Source organism: Crocuta crocuta, unplaced genomic scaffold (genome assembly GCF_008692635.1).
Source record: "Crocuta crocuta isolate KB4526 unplaced genomic scaffold, BGI_CrCroc_1.0 scaffold120, whole genome shotgun sequence".
NCBI lineage: Eukaryota > Metazoa > Chordata > Mammalia > Carnivora > Hyaenidae > Crocuta > Crocuta crocuta.
In genome coordinates, this window is record NW_027527375.1 from 350290 (window position 1) to 371285 (window position 20996).

At 35.1% G+C, this 20996-nt stretch overlaps 1 protein-coding gene across 5 annotated transcripts in view; it reads left to right on the forward strand.

Moving 5' to 3' along the window:
* Positions 1–20996, forward strand: part of LARP1B (La ribonucleoprotein 1B) — a 115106-nt gene that overhangs the window by 60010 nt on the left and 34100 nt on the right. For 4 of the 5 annotated variants that reach the window (XM_077766271.1, XM_077766135.1, XM_077766204.1 and 1 more), the window contains one exon: positions 20735–20858. The exons of the other annotated variant lie outside the window; for it this stretch is intronic. In XM_077766271.1, coding sequence (XP_077622397.1) covers positions 20735–20858 — 124 coding nt within the window. The remainder of the gene's footprint in view (positions 1–20734; positions 20859–20996) is intronic. 5 annotated transcript variants of the gene reach the window in all.

Genomic DNA, 20996 nt, shown 5'->3' on the forward strand with positions numbered 1-20996 from the left:
CTACAAATCTTTTTAATGTAGCTACTGGAAAATTTTAAATTACTTGTGGTTTCCATTATGTTTATATTGGCCAGCACTTCCCTAGAGAAACTAAAAAGTGTTCATCAAGAATAATACATGACAGTATAGCAGAGTTGTTGATAATAATCACAGATTGGAAATAACCAAAATGCCTACCAGTGACTAACTGGACGTGCTACGGTATAGTGAACAAGGTGTAAATTATAGAGTAGTGAAAATGAATGACAGCTGTATAAACATCTTTATCAGTGAAGCTGGAAAAGAGCTGAGTATAAGAAGTTAAGAAAGGTTGTGTTCAGAATATGATTCCATAAAGCTTAAGGGCAGGACAAATCAAACACATATCTTTCAGAAATGTGTACATATGTAGAAGATAATATATAAAGAAAAGCCAAGAGGGGCACCTGGGTGGCTCACTCAGTTAAACGTCTGACTCTTGGTTTCAGCTCAGGTCATGATCAGGTTCGTGAGTTTGAGCTGTGTGTCAGGCTCTGCACTGATGGTGCAGGGCCCGCGTGGGATTCTCTCTGTCTCCCTCTACTCCCCCTCTCTCAAAGTAAATAAATAAACTTAAAAGAAATTCTAAAAGAAAAGAAAGAAAATCCAGGAATGATTAATCATGTAAGTCAGAATTTGGGTTGTGTTGGGGGAGAGGGACTAGGATCCACAGGGGTTCTGATGTATTAGCAGTGTCGTGTATCTAGTTGCTGCATGAATATTTCTGGTAAGTTGCACATGTATGTTTAATACATTCTTTTGTATGGCATGTTTCATAACAATACTTAAAACCAGACTAGCATGAATAGGGATGTGTGAGACAAGAAGAAGCAAGCCAAAGTGAAGTAATTTTCTTCTTGGAACTGCACGGTTATTGCTCCTTGGGCTAAAACTCAAGGTAGGTTGAGCCTGCCTTTTTTTTTTTTTTTTTTTTTTTTTTTTTAATCCCAATTAACTATTCATTTTCTTGTTCAGTTGTTTGCTTGGGTAGTGGTGGAAACTTGGACAGTTGTGAAGGCATTATTAATCAAAGACATACAGAAAGGTCTTCCATCCCAGAGCGTCTCTTTTTACGCATATTGCTGCCTGGCCTCTGGGCCCATGAGGCTCAGGAATTGTCTGGTCTACTATCTCTTATGATAAATCCTCCTAACTAGAAATCTTTAGTTTGAATCTGCAGAACAAGGGAGAGACGCCATTACAACCAGTTTCTCAGTCATTGTACTAAGTTGCTTATGTGGAAGCCTAAATATGCTCATACCTTTGTTTCCAGCATTTCAGGAAGAACCTACAAATCAGAAGCTTCTGAATCGCATCGGTAGCCTGCTTATCTCCTCTTTAGGTTCATAGCATTTGCTGTTGTGCAGTATGCCAGCTTTGTCCCGTACTTCTTGGAGTATTATGTGAAGTTATCACTGGTGGTCTAAGTGTTTCCCGAGTTCTCCTTGGAGTTACTGGCTTTATGTTATATAAGAAAGCATTTCCAGTTGCTGAATGATCCAGACTGCAGAGATGTTGTTGAGAGGGTACACTGAATGTGTGCTCTTTCTTCTGCCTTGACCCAGATTAATGTTCTGGAATTGTGGATACCCAGTGGCTGCTACTCACTCTTGATTTTGCTGACTGCTTCACTGTCTCTTGCCACGTTCCCCTTACAAATGCAGGAGGGCCCTCATCTGTATTTGTTGCAGACAGTGAGAGGAACTTCAGCTGTGGTGAAGTCTTTGTATATGGCTGGAAATGGTGTGCAAATTCACCAGGAGACACCACATCATCACCTGGCAGACAGACAATCACATGATACTGACTTGGCAAGAGGAGGGTCATCCAAATTTTTCCTTACGACCAATTGAGCTGTTCCTTTTCTCACTAGAGAAGACTGAGTTGATAACCTCTCTGGCAAAACTGAAGCCTGTTCTTGATCAAGAATCAATCTGTGTGCAAGTGAAATGAGTACAATTTTGGACCAAAACTAACTTTTGTGAAACTCAGATGGGGATCGTTTTTCTTTACCTCTTAGGGTTGTAAAGACTTGAAAACTATAAAGACTGGGCATGTTTGAGAAAGAACAAAGGCCATATAGTTATGTGGGACCAGTAATAATTAATGACTGATACCAGTGGAGGGGAGACCAGGAATTTAAAGAATGTAGGATCTACAGGCTTTACATAGAAATTGTGACATCAGAGTATAGTCTATGGAGGTCTTCCTGGGTGTTAGACACCAACTTCCTGGGTGTTAGACATTTACGTTAGTCCTTTTGTGTATTTTAACATGCAAAACTCTTGATTCTTCTTAATACCTATACTCTAAAGGACTTTCTCAGATCACTTTCCTCTCATGCACAACATGAGACCCCAAATCAACTGTAGTCACTCTCTCTTTAGATTTCTAAATATTTTGAAGGGTGCCTGGCTGGCTCAGTTGGTAGACCATGCAACTCTTGATCTTGGGGTTGTGAGTTTGAGCCCCACACTGGCGATTTATATTTAAAATCTTAAATAAGATCTTTAAAATGTTTTTTTTTTTTTTTTATCTTTTGAATTGACTTCCTGCTGGAGAGACAGGTGAATCAGGAGACCTGATTTCAGGTTTTGCTTCATTATTTAAATTCCAGCCATAATCCCTTGCATATATTAGTTTCTTATTTTAACATACATACTTCAAATATGGTAGCTTTATAATAAATTAACTCTTTGTCAAGGATTCTATCATTAACATATATTTGAGTGTCTGCTATGTGCCAGATGGTGCTGGGAGCTGGGAATGTGGTAGTGAACATGACTGACTGTTGAAAATACAATCTCCCAATAATTTATAATGATGGTGTTGTTGGGCTTAGGGTGGGTGTATGGAGATAATTAGACCAGAGAAATCTGTGCAATAGATAACTACCATAATTGACCATTGAACTTAGTTATGAGACTCTTTATAAGCAGGAAAGAAGAAATTTGCTGAGTTACCTCAGTGAAACAGTTTGGGAAAAAGTCTGAATGAAGAAATGACTAATGGAAATATGAGTATAATACGTTCAAATGTATGTGAGTATTAAATATTATATAGAAAAATATGAGTACTGAACTGTAATATAAGGTATTGGAGAAATAGCAGTACCTGAAGGGATATAAGCAATCAGTGTGTGTGTGTGTGTGTGTGTGTGTGTGTGCGTGCGCACGCATGCTCTCATGTGGACATGTGTATTAGTATATTTTTAAAGAATGGAAAATACTGGACCATTTTACATGGTGATGGGAATGGTCCAGTGGGAATGGGGAGATGAAGATGTAGAAGGGAACAGAAAAACTAGGCTGAGTTCTCAGTAAGAGACTGGATAGGATTCAGACCATGTGGAATAGGGTTTGTCAGCCTCAGCACTATTGACATTTTGAATCATAATTCTTTTATGGTGGGTGCTGTCTTGTGCAACATTAGATGGTTAGCATTATCCCTGGTCTCTCCTCTTCAGATGCTAGTAGCACCCTATTCTCACAATAAAGAAAAATGTACCTTTAGGGTAGCTGTGGTTAAAATCACCTCTAGTTGAGAAGCATTTATACAGAGGTATTTGCCTTTCAAAGTGACCCTGTTCTTCATCTGGAGAGAAGCAGAACATGAGTGGGGGGGTGGGGGGGATTGAAGGGGGGTGCTTGTAGATTTGTTAGAAGTATGAGGGATTTCTTCTCAAACCTTTCTCAGTGAATTATGGGTCAAGGTTATGAGACTGGTGAAAGTGTTGAGAGTGATGAAGATAAAAAGTAGTTTTTGTAGAATGAGAGACTAGGGTTCTTAGAAAAATCAAAGATTCCTAGTGAGCACTGGGAGACTAGAGGCTATTTCTTTTGGAGAAAGTTTTACAGTAGAGGTGTAAGAACAGAGACCAGACAGAGGAAATGGAGGACAGTACTGAGATTATTATGGACTTATTTCTAAAACTGTTGAATAAAAGATCATCTGGATCTGACTTGGTCTTGAGCATTTGGCTTTCCCATTAGACCATATTCACTTTCCATTAGACCATATTCTCTTGCTTTGCCTCCTACTTCTATATAGCCACATTTTAAAAAATTAGATTTTCATGCTTATCTTCTTTTGTTCCTTAAATGCCAATGATTCCTAGGCTTATGACTTAAGACTTTCACTACTCTTCCTAGCCAGTCTTTCTACTCAGGGTTTCATTCATGACCGTTGTTTTAATCCCAACTCTTTTATGTCTAGACTAGATTTAGATTCTGAATTTCAGTTACAATATATCTAGGTGTTTCTTAGAACATTTCATTGTATTTGTCCTAGAGGTCTTTAAAAATCAACATGCCCAAAACTGAATTTATTAATTCCTTGATTCAAAACCCTCCTCTCTAGCTTCTTTTCCTCCCCACCAAAAACCAAAACTCTGTTGCTCTATGATTTCTTTCCTGATAATTGGCTCAGTGATCCCTGAACATTGGCATGGGTGTAGCCCTTTTGCCTCATGTTAGTTAGTAAGCCTCAGTTATACTCTAATATTTCATGAATTCTTCCATATCTCTTTTCACTCTTTCACCCTCATTGCTCCTCTGTACACTGAAATACTTTGTTTCCCAAAGATATTCTTCTTTAAGCTTTTCCATATGTTTCTCCAAAGTCTTGATATACTCTTGCCCATCATCTTTGCTAGAAAAACCCCTATTTATATTTCAAATTTGATTGGACATCAGCGTCTTTGAGCATCCTTTCCTGGTCTCCACTTCCTGCCTTTTTCTGCAGCACTTTATATACAGTAGAACACAAGTGAAGGAGGTTGATTCAAGCATTCTGTTTATGATTTTATATATGACTAGGTTCCCAGATGATCCCTCTGTGGAAAGTAACTAAAAATCATAGATAAAATTATTGAAAAAAATTTTACAGGGGTGAATTTAACCAACTCAGTTGGTTAGGCGTCCAACTTCGGCTCAGGTCATGATCTCACAGTCTATGAGTTTGAGTCCCGCATCAAATTCTGCGTTGGATTCTGTGTCCTCTTCTCTCTCTGCCCCTCCCCCACTCATGCTCTGTTTTGCTCTGCCTCTCAAAAAAAAAATGTCAAAAAATTTTTTTTTAAAAAAGGATACTCTCTAATTCCACAGATTGACTGAACGTGAGAACTTAGAGAAAGAAACTGAGTTCAAGAACAGGCATTTCCTCAGATGGCCTGTACTAAGTAAAGTGAACTCCATTTTGAAATGCATAGCTTTATGAACGTGGCAGAGGAGATAAATTCTGGGATCTACCCAAGTGAGGAAGTAAAATATGAGGCTAGGGTGTATCTTCACTGTGACTGTGAACTAGAAATGAACTCACCCACTCAAATGAGGCATGAAGGAAAGAAACTATAAGAAAACTTTCTTTTCTCTTCTTTTTCTGGGATTTCTGTAATGAAAATGTTATTATGCTTGATGATGTCACGGAATTCCCTTAATCTCTTCTCATTTTTTTTAACTTTTCTTTTTTTACTGTTAAACTTGGTTGCTTTTCATTACCCTGTCTTCTAGATTGATGATTTGTTCTTCTGCCTCTTCTAATCTGCTATTGATTCCCTTTAGTGTCTTTTTTCAGTATAACCATTATGGAAGCTAAAGCAGTAAAATCAATTATATGCACACAAATCAATCAAGGGATTCATGAAATAAAAGGATATAAAGGATCAAATCATATACATAAAATGTGAGGGGGAAGAGTAAAAATTTAGTGCTTTTAGAATCAGTTCAAACTTAAGTGACCATCAGTTTAATATAGACTGCAATATGCATAAGATGTTATATGAACTTAATGTAACCACAAATCAAAAACCTATAATAGATAGAGGAATCCAAGCAAAACACTAAAGAAAGCCATCAAACCACAAAGTAAGAGAGTAAAAGAAGTACATAGAAAAAAAGAGGCGTAAAACAAGTAACAAAATGACAATAAGTACATACCTACCAATTATTACTTTAAACGTAAATGGACTAAATGCTCCAATCAAAAGACAAAGGATGACCAAATGGATTTTAAATAGGAGACCCACTTCAGACCTAAAGATACATGCAGAATGAAAGTGAAGGGAAAAACATTTATCATGCAAATGCAAGCAAAAAGAAAGCTGGGGTAGCAATGTATATATATATATCAGTCTGATATATATCAAATATATATTTATGTTTGATATATATCAAATATATATTTGTCTGATATATATATATATCAGACAAAATAGACTTCAAAACAGAGACTATAATGAAAGACAAAAAAGGATACCAGCGAACGATTTAGCAAGATGATATAGCACTTGTAAGCATTTATAATGCACCAAACATGGAAACACCTAAATACATATTAGCAGAAATAGAAAAGGTAATTGACACACAATAATAGTAGTGGACATTAACCCCATTTACATTAATGGATAGATATTGCAGACAGAAAATTAAGGTAATGGTGGCTTTGAAGGGTATGTTAGGCCAAATGAACCTAATAGATATATTTGTAACATTTCATCCAAAAAGCAACAGGGTACACATTCTTAAGTGCACGTGGAATAGGTCACATATTAGGCCAACAAACAAGTCTCATTAACATTTTAAAATTTGAAGTATGAAACTGGATATCCATCACAAACAATTTGGAAAGAACACAAAATATGTGGAGGCTAATTAGCATGCTACTAAACAATGAATGGATCAGCCAAGAAATCAAAGAGGAAGTGAAAAAAAAATAGACAAAGGACAATGAAAACACAGTGGTCCAAAAACTCTGGAATGCAGTAAACGCTGTTCTAAGAGGGAGGATAATGGCAATATAGGACTACCTCAAGAAGCAAGAAAAATCTCAAACAACCTGATTTTATTCCTGAGGTAGCTTCAAAAAGAAAAAAGCCCAAAACTAGTGTAGAAGGAAGGAAATAATATAGAGCAGATAAATGAGAGACTAAAAAGTAGAACAGATTAATGAAACCAGAAGTAGTTCTTTGAAAAGCTAAACAAAATAGATAAACTTTTAGCCAGAGTCATCAAGAAATAAAGGGGACTCAGAAATGGAGAAATCAGCAACACCACAGAAATGCAAAAGATTATAAGAGAATATTATGAAAAAATACAGATGAACAAATTAGACAGCCCAGAGGAAATGAATAAATTCCAAGAAACCTATAACCTTACAAAACTGAATCAGGAATAAAGAGAAAATTTGAACAGACGAATTACCAGCAATGAAATTGAATCAGTAATGCAAAAACTTCTGAGAAACAAGGGTCCAGGACTGGATGGCTTCACAGTTGAACTCCATCCAATGTTTAAACTATTCTAAAAAGTAGAAGAGGAAGGAAAGCTTCCAAATTCATTCTACAAAGCCAACATTACCCAGAGACTAAAACCAGGTGAAGACACCACAATAAAACTACAGGATAATATCTCTGATGAACATAGATGCAAAAATCCTCAATAAACTATTATAAAACTGTGGCTCCTGGGTGGCTCAGTCAGTTAAGCATCCAACTTCGACTCAGGTCATGATCTCCTGTTTCGTGGGTTTGAGCCCCGTGCCAGGCTCTGGCTTAACAGCTCAGAGAGCCTGGAGCCTGCTTTAGATTCTGTGTCTCCCTCTCTCTCTGCCCTCCCCAACTCTCTTTCTCTCTCTCTCTCTCTCAAAAATAAATAAACTTTAAAAAAAGTTTTAAATAGCAAACCAAATCCAGCAATATATTTTAAAGAATTATTCACCATGATCAAGTGGAATTTATTCGAGGAATGCCAAGGGGTTCAGTATTCACAGCCCACGTGATGCATCATATTAACAAGAGAAAGGATAAAAAACTTTAATTATCTGAATAGATGTAGAAAAAGCATTTGACAAAGTACAACATCCATTCATGATAAAAACTCAATAAAATAGGTTTAGAGAGAAAATACCTCAGCGTAATAAAGGCGATATGAGAAATCCACAGCTAACATTATTGTCAATGGTGAAAAACAGAGCTTTTCCTTTAAGAGCAGGAACAAGGCAAGGGTGTTCTCTTACCCCTTCTATTCAGCATGGTACTGGAAGTTCTTGCCACACCAATCAGACAAGAAAAAGAAAAGGCTTCCAGATTGGTAAGGAAGAAGTAAATTTTTCATTATTGGCAGGTGACATGATACTATATGTAGAAAATCCTAAAGAATCCACCAAACTAACTACAAAATGACTGATTAAAACTACTGATGAATGAATTGAGTAAAGTCACAGGATACACAGTTAATAAACAGAAATCTGTTGAATTCCATTACACTAATAATGAAGTAGCAGAAAGAGGAATTAAGAAAATAATCCCATTTACAATTGCACCAAAAAGAGTAAATACTTAAGAATAAACGTAACTTAGGAGGTGAAAGTCCTGTACTCTTAAAACTATTAAACATTGGTGAAAGAAATTAAAGATGACACAAACAGTTGAAAAAGTATACTGTGCTCATGAGTTGGAAGAAACAATATGGTTAAAATGTCTATACTACACAAAGCAACCTAGAAATTTAATGCAATCTTTATAAAAACACCAACAGTATTTTCCACAGAACTAGAGCAAATAATCCTAAAATTTGTATGCAACCACAAAAGACCCCAAACTGCCAAAGCATCTTAAGAATAGGGGCACCTGGGTGGCTCAGTTAAGTCTCCAATTTGATCTCAGCTCAGGTCTTGATCTCAGGGTTGTGAATTCAAGCCCAGAGCCTACTTTAAAAAAAAAAAAAAAAACCCAGAAGTAATCACAATCTCAAATTTTAAGATATACAACAAAATATAGTAATCAAAACAGTATGGTACTGGCAAAACAACAGACACCTAGATTAATAGAACAGAGATCCCAGAAATAAACCCATACGTATATGGTCAATCTACAGTGAAGGGGGCAAGAATATATATATTGATAAACTCTTACATATATGTATTCTTACATATATATGTATACATATTCCTAAATGTACATACACCTACACACACATATATACATATAAAATGAAGAAAATACCATCTTTTCAACTAATGGCCCTGGGAAAACTGAACCACTGTTTTACATCGTATACAAAAACAAACTTGAAATGAATTAAAGACCTAAATGTGAGACTTGAAACCATAAAACTCTTCTAAAACATAGGCAGTTATTTCTTTGATATCAGCCATAGCAATCTTTTTTCTAGCTATGTCTTCTCAGGCAAGGGAAACAAAAACAAAATTAAACTATTGGGACTATACTAAAATAAGCTTTTGCACAGTGAAGGGAACCATCAACAAAACAAGGCAGCCTACTGAATGAGAGAAAATACTTGCAAATGATATATCTGATAAGGGGCTAATATTTAAAGTATATCAAGAATTTAAACTAAACACCAAAAAGCAAATAGTCCAAAAATGGGCAGAGAACGTCATTAGATATATAGATGGCCAACATCACTAACCATTAGGGAAATGCAAATTGAAAAGCCACAATGAGATATCACCGTATACCTGTCATAATGGCTAAAATAAAAAAACACAAATGTTGGTGAGGATGTGGAAAAAAAAGGAACCTTTGTGCACTGTTGGTGGGTGTGCATGCTGGTGCAGCCACTGTGAAGACAGTATGGAGGCTTCTCAAAAAATTGAAAATAAACTTATCATATGATCCAGTAATTCCATTACTGGATATTTACACAAAGAAAACACTAATTCAGAGAGATAGATACACCTATATGTTTATTGTAGCATTATTTACCATTGTCATGATATGAAAACAACCCAATTGTGTATTGATAGATGAATGGGTAAAGAAGTGTTATATATGTATATACAGTGGAATGTTACTCAGCCACAAAAAGGAATTACTTCTTACATTTGCAACAACATGGATGGGCCGAGCTGGTATAATAATGCTAAGTGCAATAAGTCAGTCAGAGAAAGATATAAGGTTTCACTCATATGTGGAATTTAAGAACATAAATAAAGTAAAAAAGAAACTAAAAACACAGATTCTTTTTTTTATTTTAATTTATTTTTAAATTTTACATCCAAGTTAGCATATAGTGTAACAATGATTTTGGGAGTAGATTCCCCAATACCCCTTACCCATTTAGCCCATCCCTCTCCCACAACCCCTCCAGCAACCCGTGTCCTCCACATTTAAGAGTCTCATGTTTTTGTCCCCCTCCCTGTCTTTACATTATTTTTGCTTCCCTTCCCTTATGTTCATCTGTTTTGTATCTTAAAGTCCTCATATCAGTGAAGTCATATGATAACTCTTTCTCTAATTTTGCTTAGCATGATACCCTCTAGTTCCATCCACGTAGTTACAAATGGCAAGATTTCATTCTTTTTGATTGGCAAGTAATACTTCAATATATATATGTATGTATATATACACACACACCACATCTTTATCCATTCATCCATCAATGGACATTTGGGGTCTTTCCATACTTTGGCAGTTGTTGATAGTGCTGCTATAAACATTGGGGTGCATGTGTCCCTTCGAAACAGCATACCTGTGTCCCTTGGATAAATACCTAGTAGTGCAATTGCTGGGTCATAGCGTAGTTCTATTTTTAATTTTTTGAGGAACCTCCATACTATTTTCCAGAGTGGCTGCACCAGTTTGCATTCCCACCAGCAGTGCAAAAGAGATCCTCTTTCTCCACATCCATGCCAACATTTGTTGTTGCCTGAGTTGTTAATGTTAGCCATTATGATGGGTGTGAGGTGGTATCTCATTGTGGTTTTGATTTGTATTTCCATGATGATGAGTGACATTGAGCATTGTTTCATGTGTCTGTTGGCCATCTAGATGTCTTCTCTGAAGAAGTGTTTGTTCATGTCTTTAGCTCGTTTCTTCATTGGATTGTTTGTTTTTGGAGTGTTGAGTTTGATAAGTTCTTTATATGTTTTCAATATTAACCCTTTATCTGATATGTTATAAAAAATAGACAAATACAAAGAAGAAAGTGATTGTCAGAGGTGAAGTGGGTGAGGAGATGGGTGAAATAGATAAAGGAGGTTAAGTTTATACTTAATCATTATGAGCAGTGAGTAATGTGTAGAATTGTTGAATAATACTGTATACCTGAGACTAACATTATAAATTCTACTTTAATAAAAAAAATTGTTTTTAAAAAACAAGCAAAAAAATATTCTTTATTAAAGAATACCCAATGGAAAATAGGGTATTAAAAGATATTTTTCAAGTTGAGAGAATGTATTTTAGAATATATAAGGCCTAAAATGCCTATCAAGAGTGTGTTAGAATTCTTAAGACTCAATAGGCAAAGACAGAAAGCCCTGTTTAAAAATGGCCAGACTTGGATGTGGTTTTTGGAAAAGAGGAAATCCAAATGGCTAATAGACAAATGAAAAACTGCTTAACCTTATTATTAATTAGGAAGATGTAAGTTAAAGCACAATGAAAAAGTATTTCATACTAACAATACTGTCTTATGTTCTCAGTGTTATTCTTCCTTTATCATTGATTTTTACTATATATTATTTCTCCCTTAGACCACCCACCAGATACGTATATGGTTTTAAGTACAGCTGCATATCATAATATGCATATGTAAATTTATCATGTATATAATTAATGTTAGCGGGATCATATAAAATATTCAAATGTTTTGCTGAAGCACTTGAACAAGTTTCTGAAGAGTCTAACTTGGTGGCTTTTTCTGTTCATGGTCATCTTTCTTCTTAGAGGCTGATTTTTTAAATAATTCAAATGGTGTTTATCATTCTCAACTTTAAAACATAAAATCTCTTAATTATAAAGTTAAGTCCTTAAGGATTTGTTGTAACTGTACTTGTTTGGACACTTTACTTTCCAGTGGTCAGGACATTATTAAAATGTATATATCCCTTTTTCTTATGTGATTTAGCATTTTGGAGTTTAATTACATTAGTACTTATGTTCATTGAGTAGAATGGCAGTTGCATTGCTGGCATGTTACTGCTGCACAAGTATAAATCAAATTTCTAGAAGTTAAATGTTACTAAGGTACTTTACTGAAATTGAAGATTTGAGTAGATGAAATGGGACTAGACTATGAAGTGTCTTGAAAGCTAAGTAGGAATTGAGAATTAGAAGCAGTTGCAATTCTTACAAAGTGGTGTGACCAAAAGATGATTTAATAAGGGTTAATCCTAACAGAGGCATTGTCCTAGGTCAGAGTAGAAGAGGGCAGAAATTGAGTTAAAAACTCATAATAATCAAGGGTGAAATGAAATGCTGACCCAAAGGGACTTTTTCTTTTCCACAAACATTCATTAACAACTGATTATGTTCTAGGCTTTATGAGAATGAAAAAAGTGCCAAATTGGGCAGAGATTTTAAAGAAACAATTCATACATAGTACCAGTGTAATAGAAATAGGAACACTAACAAATAAGAACTGGGAGGGAACGATGTTGAGATCAGATTTGGAAATGTTGAGTTGGTGTCATGTTTTATGTTTATGTAAAATGTCTTTTACCCTCTCTGTCAATCCTAGAAATGATAAGAAAGCCAGAAATGAAGATTTTAGAGTATTTAGTATAGAAGGGAGAATTAAAACTGGAAAAATGATTGAACTTTTAAGGCATAAAAAAACAGAAGAGGGAAACAAAAGAGAAAAGAATGTTCACTAGTCGTTATTAGGAGAAAAAAATAGATGTAGTTATGTATAGTTTCACTTAAATAAACCAGTAAAGTAAATGATTTCTGAGATCATGATACACAAAGAGAAATATTCTGTCTGAACTTTAATTTTTCTTTACATTGGTTTCTTAGTTTTTCTAAGGTCATATTCATCCTTAAAAAATATCTTTACTTAAATGTTCACCTCCTTCTGTCTTCAAGACTGCAATTCATATTGATATAAATAGGAGGTGAGAAAGTTGAAGTGCCAGGTGTTCTTTCTAGAAACTTGGCTGAGGAGAACCCTTCCTGCTTCAACTCCCTCTCTCATTCTTGCCAGTATGAATTGTAGATAAATGTATATTTCTGATGTGTAAATGTCTGAAAGATATTTTATTAAAGTGTATTAGCTTTTTATATAAGTATTACTGACATGTTTTTTATATCAGTAATATGTATATATGTACTTTATTCCCTCTAAGTCTTTCTTCTGGAGTGTTTCAGACCTTTGGAAAAGTTGTAAGAATAATATAATGAACACCAGTATACCCTTTACCTAGATTTCAACAGTTGTTAACATCTTACCACAGTCGCTTTGCTTTGTAGATCTCTATATATTAACATTTATAGATCACAATATTTGTGCATTTTTCTGAACCATTTGAGAGTTGTAGACATTATACCACTTTATCACTAAATATATTATCCCATATCTCCTAAAAAAAGTGCATTCTCTTTTATAACCATCACTATCAAACACAGGAAGTTTAGCATTGATAGAATGCTATTATATACAGTCTGCATTTAGATAGCTCCAATTGTCTTAATGTCCTTTATAACTTCTTTTTACTTTATTATTTTTGATACCAGGTCTAACCAAGATTATACATTGCTTTTAGATTTTTATACTTTAATGTTCTTTCATTTAGACAAGTTCCTCAGCCTTTTTTTTTTGCTTCATAACATTGACATTTTTGAAGCGTCTAGGTTAGTAATTTTGTAAAATGTCCTTCAGTTTAGATTTGCCTGGTATTTCCACATGATTAGTTTCAGGCTAAATATTTTGGCAGAAATATTACATAGGTGATATTATACATTCTTCAATACATTACCTCAGGAGACAATGATGTCAGTTCTAGAATTGGTCATTTGGTTATCAAGATGTGTACCATATTTCATATTTCTTCATTGTAAGGGTACCTTTTTACCTTTGTAATTTATAAGTGAACTCTGGAGTGACAATTTGAAAGTGCTCCTCAGCGGTCTTCACTCAGTGTTTTAGCCTTTATTGATGATTTTTGCCTGAATAAATTATTACTATGGTGATTACATAACGGTAATTTTTCTCTGTTCCTTTTATGTTAATTATTTAGCACTCTTCTGTAAAAAAAAATTGTTCTCCACTCCATTTTACTTACTTATATATTTTTAGTTTCAGTGTGGACTCTGGAATGGATTCCTTTTCATTCCTGTCATTATTCATTTTGATGTTCAAATGTCTCAAATCTGGTCAGATTAGAGCTCTCTCAAGATGACTCATGTACTACCGATATATCCCCATCTGTTTAGCACTTTTCATACTTTATGACATAAGATACTTTGCCCTCTTTTTTCTTGGATGCCTGTTTTTTTTCACTGCTTTAACCATTTTTGAGTGTAGAGTTTGCTTGTTTTTTAAATATGGTCTTCCCTGGTTCTATCCTTGATCTCTTTTCTTATTACTTTGTTATCTTACATTGTATGCAAGTGAGAGAATCTGGTCCCAGGTCTTTATCATTAACTCTATGCTAATGACTTTTCAGTGTCTTTTTAGGAATCTAGCAATATTTAACCAGTCTATTAGATTTTCCAGCTATCTGTCTTCTTCCACAGGCATCTCACTTACATATATTGTCTCCATTAAAAAAAAGACCTATCCCAAATTTGTTTCCTATGTTTCCTGATTTTGGTTGGATGCCTCAGGACTCTATCAACTTCTAACTTCCTATGTGCAGTTTGTCGCTACATCCTATCTGTCCTTTCCTATTCATTCCTATTGCTGTACAATAGTTCTGGCCTGCGTCATCTCTCTTTGTGGTTTGTATACTAGGTTCTTGGCTCTAGCTTATTATCTTTCTAGTTTTCCTCATGTCAGAATAGTCTTCCTCCTTCCTTTCTCCTTTCTTCATTTACTTCCTAGGAAGTAAGGGACTTTACTACTAGAAATCCAATAAGCAGCATTTGCTTTCAGGCAGGTCTTTATATGGAAACTTCAGGGGTGCCTGGGTGGCTCGGTTGGTTAAGCTTCTGACTTCGGCTCAGGTCATGATCTCACAGTTCATGGGTTTGAGCTCCGCGTCGGGCTCTGTTCTGACAGCTAGCCTCAGAGCCTGGAGCCTTTTTCAGATTCTGTATCTCTCTCTCTCTCTGACCCTCCCCTGCTCGTACTGTCTGTCTCTGACTCTCAAAAAAAATAAATAAAACACATTAAAACATTTTTTAAAAAAATCAAATCTATAAAAATAAAATAAATTTTAAAAAACTCAAAGATTAATTTTGCATTTCTCTACTCCTATCTTTGGTGTACTTTTCCTCTGTGTTAGCTTCATTTTCAATCAGATTTTTTCCATGAGATTGTAGTGATGGTACAGTTTCAGACTTACATGATTTTCAAAGTAAGTGATTCCCAAGGAAAAGAATCTAAATTCCTCAAATTTCTAAAGCATAGATTTGACCATTTTTCTTAATGCTATTTAGTGCTTCTGCACACCCTCCAAGATAAAATTCAAATTCATTGACCAATAATAATTAATGGTCTGGCACCTGGCAATCTTCATTATGACACTGCTTTCAGATTTAAAATTTATACTCCATCAATACCAAGTTGCATCTGTTCACTCTGCTTATAATATCTTTTCATATGGTTTGCTTGCCAAACTTTTTCATCCTTTATATTGCAAAACCTAGTTCAAATATTATTTCCTTGGGAAAAAACTTTGATAGCTTTTATTATTACCCACTCCAGAAAAATCACTCTTCTACCCTTGTGTCTCATATGTGCCTATCTTTAACTCTTAGACTGAAATGTAATGCATTTGTTTATAAATGTTTCTCATGCCGTTTTTGAGGAAGGCTAGGTGTAAACTTACAAAAAACACAAAAATCAGAACTTGTACATTTAGTTGTAGATTGGGTTATTTGTATGAGTCCTGCTGAGAACAACTAGGAAAGTTGGTTTTTTAAAAAATAAAATCTTTATGAAGCCACATTAGAGGTAACAGTGCAGTAAAGAATTGTGTGGTCAAAATCTGGAAGAAGGAAATATACAGTAGACTGCTATCAGGGTCTGCATTTCCCTAGAGTCATCTGTCAGTTCAAGAAGAAGTAACTGAGAAGCTAAAAAGAAATTAAAAAAATAAAACAAAGAAAACCCCCCCCCCAAAGCTCACAAATGTTTGTGGATTTAAATAAATATTGACACTAAACAAAGCTGGTATAAGTCTAAATGGAATTTTAAGGCAAAAAGAATTATTGGGACCTGGGTGGCTCAATTGGTTTGGTGTCTGGCTCTTGACTTTTGCTCAGGTCATGATCTCATGGTTTGTGGGATCACTATTGGTGTGGAGCCTGTTCGAGATTCCCTCTCCCTCTCTCTCTTTTATTTTAATGTTTAGTTTTGGGAGAGAAGGAGAGAGAGAGTATGAGTGGAGGAAGGGGAGAGAGAAAAGAAGACACAAAATTCAAAGCCGGCTCCAGGGTCTGAGCTGTCAGCATAGAGCCCTATGCGGGGCTCAAATCCAGGAACCGTGAGATCATGACCTGAGGTGAGATCGGATGCTTAACCAACTGAGCCACCCAAGCGCCCCTTCTCCCTCTCTCTCTCTCTCTGCCCCTTCCTGGCTCATGTTTTCTTCCTCTCTCAAAATAAATAAAAAGATTCAAAATAAAAAGGGACATAACTACAAAAGGTTTAGTTGCCCCAGAAAATACAATAGTTCTTAGTTTGTAAGCATTTAATAACATAGCATCAAAATACATAGTACAAAAAGATAAATTTATAATCATAGTGGGAGATTTTGCAACACCTTTCTTACCAAGAAAGGTGCAAGATATAGCAAGAAGATAAAAATCAGTAAGGTTGTAGAAAATTCAAACAGTGCAGTTAAGAAACTGCTTAGTTGACGTAAGTGAAATACTACATCAGCATCTACAGAATGCAGATTTTTCAAGTGCATATGGACCCTTGTACCATTCACAGAGAATCAATTCTAGATATGATACAATTCTAAATGTGAAAGGCAAAATAATAACATTTCTCGAAGATAAGATACTATATGATATTTTAGTAGGGAAAGATTTCTGTGTATGTGTGTGTGTTTTGCTCTTTGTTTTTATTCTCTTATGCTTCCCAAACTTTTTAAAAATAGAATATGTTAAATTCATAATCAGATAAAAAATTGTAAAGAGAAGATATATAACATCTTTAGAAAGGGGTAAGATTGGGTTTTTTTTTACTTTTTTTATTTTTAACGTTTTATTTATTTCTGAGAGTGAGAGAGAGACCGCGTGAGCAGGGGAAGGTCAGAGAGAGAGGGAGACACAGAATCTGAAACAGGATCCAGGCTCTGAGCTAGCTGTCAGCACAGAGCCCGATGTGAGGCTTGAACCCATGAACTGTGAGATCATGACCTGAGCTTAAGTGGGACGCTTAACCAACTGAGCCACCTAGGTGCCCTGGGGAAAGATTTCTTAAACAGGAAATTACAAAAGAAATACCTTATAAAATACACTACATAAAAAAAATTTTTTTTACCAGAAGACACCATAAAAGTGGAAAGTTCCTCTTTCCACAGAATAGAAGACATTTACAACATTTTATAAATAGCTTTTCAAAATCAGTAAGTGAAAGAAATAAATTGAAAAATGAGTGATAGAATTGAATAGTCACCTCACAAAAGAGGCTATCCAAATAAAATATATTAAACGTTTTAAGCATTATTAGTAATTAGATAGACGCAAGTTAAGACCACAATGAGATTACACATAGATCTGGTAGAGTGGCTACATATTTAAAGTTTTTGAATTTTTGTTTTGAGATACAGATTTACAGGAAGTTGGAAAAATAGTACAATTCCCTCCAAAATTTATATCTTACATAATTTAAGCACTTGTTAAACCAGGAAATTGACATTTCTTACAAATGTGTGTGTACAGTTTTATGTCATTTTGTCACATGTAGATTCACGTGACTACCATCACATTCACGATGAACTATTTTATCACCACACAGATCTCCCTTGTGCTATTAGACTCATAGTCATGTGCCTCCACTCCACTATTCTTAACCCCTGGTAACAACTAATCTGTTCTTCATTTCTATAACTTTATCATTTTGAGAATGGTCTATAAGTAGAGTCATAGAGCATGTGACCTTTTGAGATTGATATTTTCTAATCATAATGCCCTTGAAGTCCATCCAAACTGTTGCATATCCCCATAATCCCCATAATTCATCCCTTTTTTAGAACTGCTACATATTTTTAAACTGACAATACCAAGTGTTGTTGAGGATTTAGAGCAATAGGAGCTTCAATATACCACTAGTGGGAGTGTAAATAGGTATAATCACTGTGAAAAAGTATTTGGCATTTTCTACTAAAGTTGAAGCATACCACCTTGTTCAACAATTCTAAGCCTAGTAAACATTCAATAAAATGTGTGTCTCTGTCACCAAAAGAAGTGTTTTGTAAAAACATATTTCTAGTGACATTATTTGTAATCTGTAATCTGTAAAGGAGCTGAATGTTCATCAATGATAGAATTGATCTTTTAAAAAGTTTATTAGGTTTGGGAGGGAGAAAGTGTGACTTGGGGAGAGGCAAAGAGAGAAGAAGGGAGAGAATCCCAAATAGGCTCAATACTGTCAGTGTGGAGCCCGATGGGGGGATTGAACCCACGAACCATGAGATCATGACCCAAGCTGAATTTGGATGCTTAACCAACTGAACCACCCAGGTCCCCCAGTAGAATGGATTTTTTTAAAATTATGGTGTGATCATATGATAGAATACCACAGAGCAGGGATGGGCAATTTTTTGTGTGTGAAGAGCTAGGTAGTAAATATTTTAGTCTTCATGGGTTGTACATTATACCAACCACCACTTAACTTTGCAGTCATAGCAATGAAGCAGGCATGCAATATGTAAGCAAATGGGTGCGGTTTTGTTACAGAGAAACTATTAACAAAAACAGATTTGGTCTTTGAGGGCTGTAGTTTGTTGACCTCTGATGTAGAGTTACAAACTATAAAAGAATCTCATAAAGATAATTTTGCATAAAAGAAACTATACATTATGATACCATGTTTATAAAATTCAAAAACAGGCAAAATGAATCTATAGTACTGAAGTCAGCATATTGTCTTTAGGGAGAGGAAGAGGGGAAGGGCATGGAAGTTACTTCCAGAGTGCTAGTAATATCTTTACCTTCATGGTGGTTACACAGGTCTGTTCAGTCTTGGTTACTTATTGAGACGTATACTTAGGACTTATGCACTTCTCTAGTGTGTGTATGTATATATGTGTGTGGTACCTTAATGAATTAGTTTAAAAAGTTAAAAACAGAAGCATACTGCTTGTGTTCCCATCAGGTAGAACTATATTACTCTGGCCTATGATAATGATAACAGTAAATGTTTTGTTTTAAGTAGTAAGCTCTGTAGCAAGATGGGGACAGTGAGGAATAGTGACTGAATTAGCTTAAAGAGCTTATTGAAGACTTTTGGGAAAGCAGTATTGGTATAGGGGCAAAAGCTGAGGTAGTCCTTTAAGGCATTTTCATGAAAACAAGATCCTACGTTAAAAGACTAGCAGGATCTAATGAATGGTGTGAACTGACAACTATTCATGTTTGAAGGCAAAAGGGAAAGATTATTTTGTTAGCTATTAAGAGCAAGGTACTATGACTGTTTTGTAATGATGATATTTAGTTTGGTCCATCTGACAGTTTTATGTTTTTTACCTGCTAAAACCCTCTTTGGAGCTTGTTCTCTAAATGGTTATAGACCCATTAGCACTGAGTGATGTAGATATGATAAAGGGTTTATTGGAGGAAACTTAAAAAAGTAGGAGAGTGCAAGCAGTCTGTCAAACTCTTTTTATTTTACAGCTTAGGCCATACATGAATGGTCTTCATGTACCATGGCCAAATGGCCTTACATTAGAGACTGGCCTTCACTCTGTTATCCTCTCTATATATGTAGGGAAGGGCTGAGAACATCTGTCACTATGTAACTGTTATTAGAAAAGGGAAGCTTCCGGAGCCCAAAAGGCAAGGATAGCCTGTTCTTCTTTGACAACGCTCAAAACTCGGATCTATCAAGCCTCCTTGCTGCTAACCTTATGAGTGGGGTTTGGAAATGAACCTCCAGGGCCATCTATCTATCTTCCATCACATGTTTACTATTACCAGAAAAGGAAATGAAAACTTCTTGGCCTAGTATAAAAAGTTTTCTATTAGCTTTTTCCCATTTCCATATCAGGCCATTTTGTCACTGATTCTAGACAACTTTTCTCAATAACTGAATTATTTTCTAGTGAATGACTGCTTATTCCAAGCTCTTTGCTCACATTACCTATTTTAGAATGCTTTACCCTTTCTCTAAATTCTTATTCTTTCCCCATCTCTTCTGTGATGCCTCTCTGATGATCTCAATTCTTATACCAAATAATAATAGCATTTTTCATATGCTGCCTAATATTATTAGTTTTTATGTCACATTCCTTTTTTTCCATCTACCTTGTAAATTCCTTAAGGGTAGGGAATATAGATTACTGTGTAACTTCTATAATACCTTAGCAGTCTTGTGTGTAAATGTTCAACAAATAATAAATGATTAGAGCACATGCTCTTACAACATATCTTAATTATAAAATATTCATAATATTTTTGGATTCTCTGTGCCTCTTTTAGATTCTGAATATTGTTATTAAGTATAATGTTAGATTCTTTATTAGAACATCTTTTTTATTCTGTTTTGGTTAAACTCATTTTTTGAGGTTGGTATCAATTATTGTTTGTTGGTTACTTTATTAGCCAGTTTAGTAATTAGATTCCTCCATTCTACTTCAGCAAGAAGTTGAGAACTTTAAGAAGCTAAGTCTCATTAGTAAAGAGCAGTTTGAAAACCTAACACCTGAACTTCCTTTTGAGCCAAACCAAGAAGTTCCTGTAGCAACTTCACAGTCCGGGCAAGGTATGTAATTCTGCTTTTGTGTGTTAATAGTTTCTCAATAGTACTAAAGCAGTTCTAAATTGTTTCAAAAGTTTGCTATTTTTTTTTTAATCTGTGGAAAAAATTTAGGTATCTCATAAAAGACTAGAATTTTAAAAA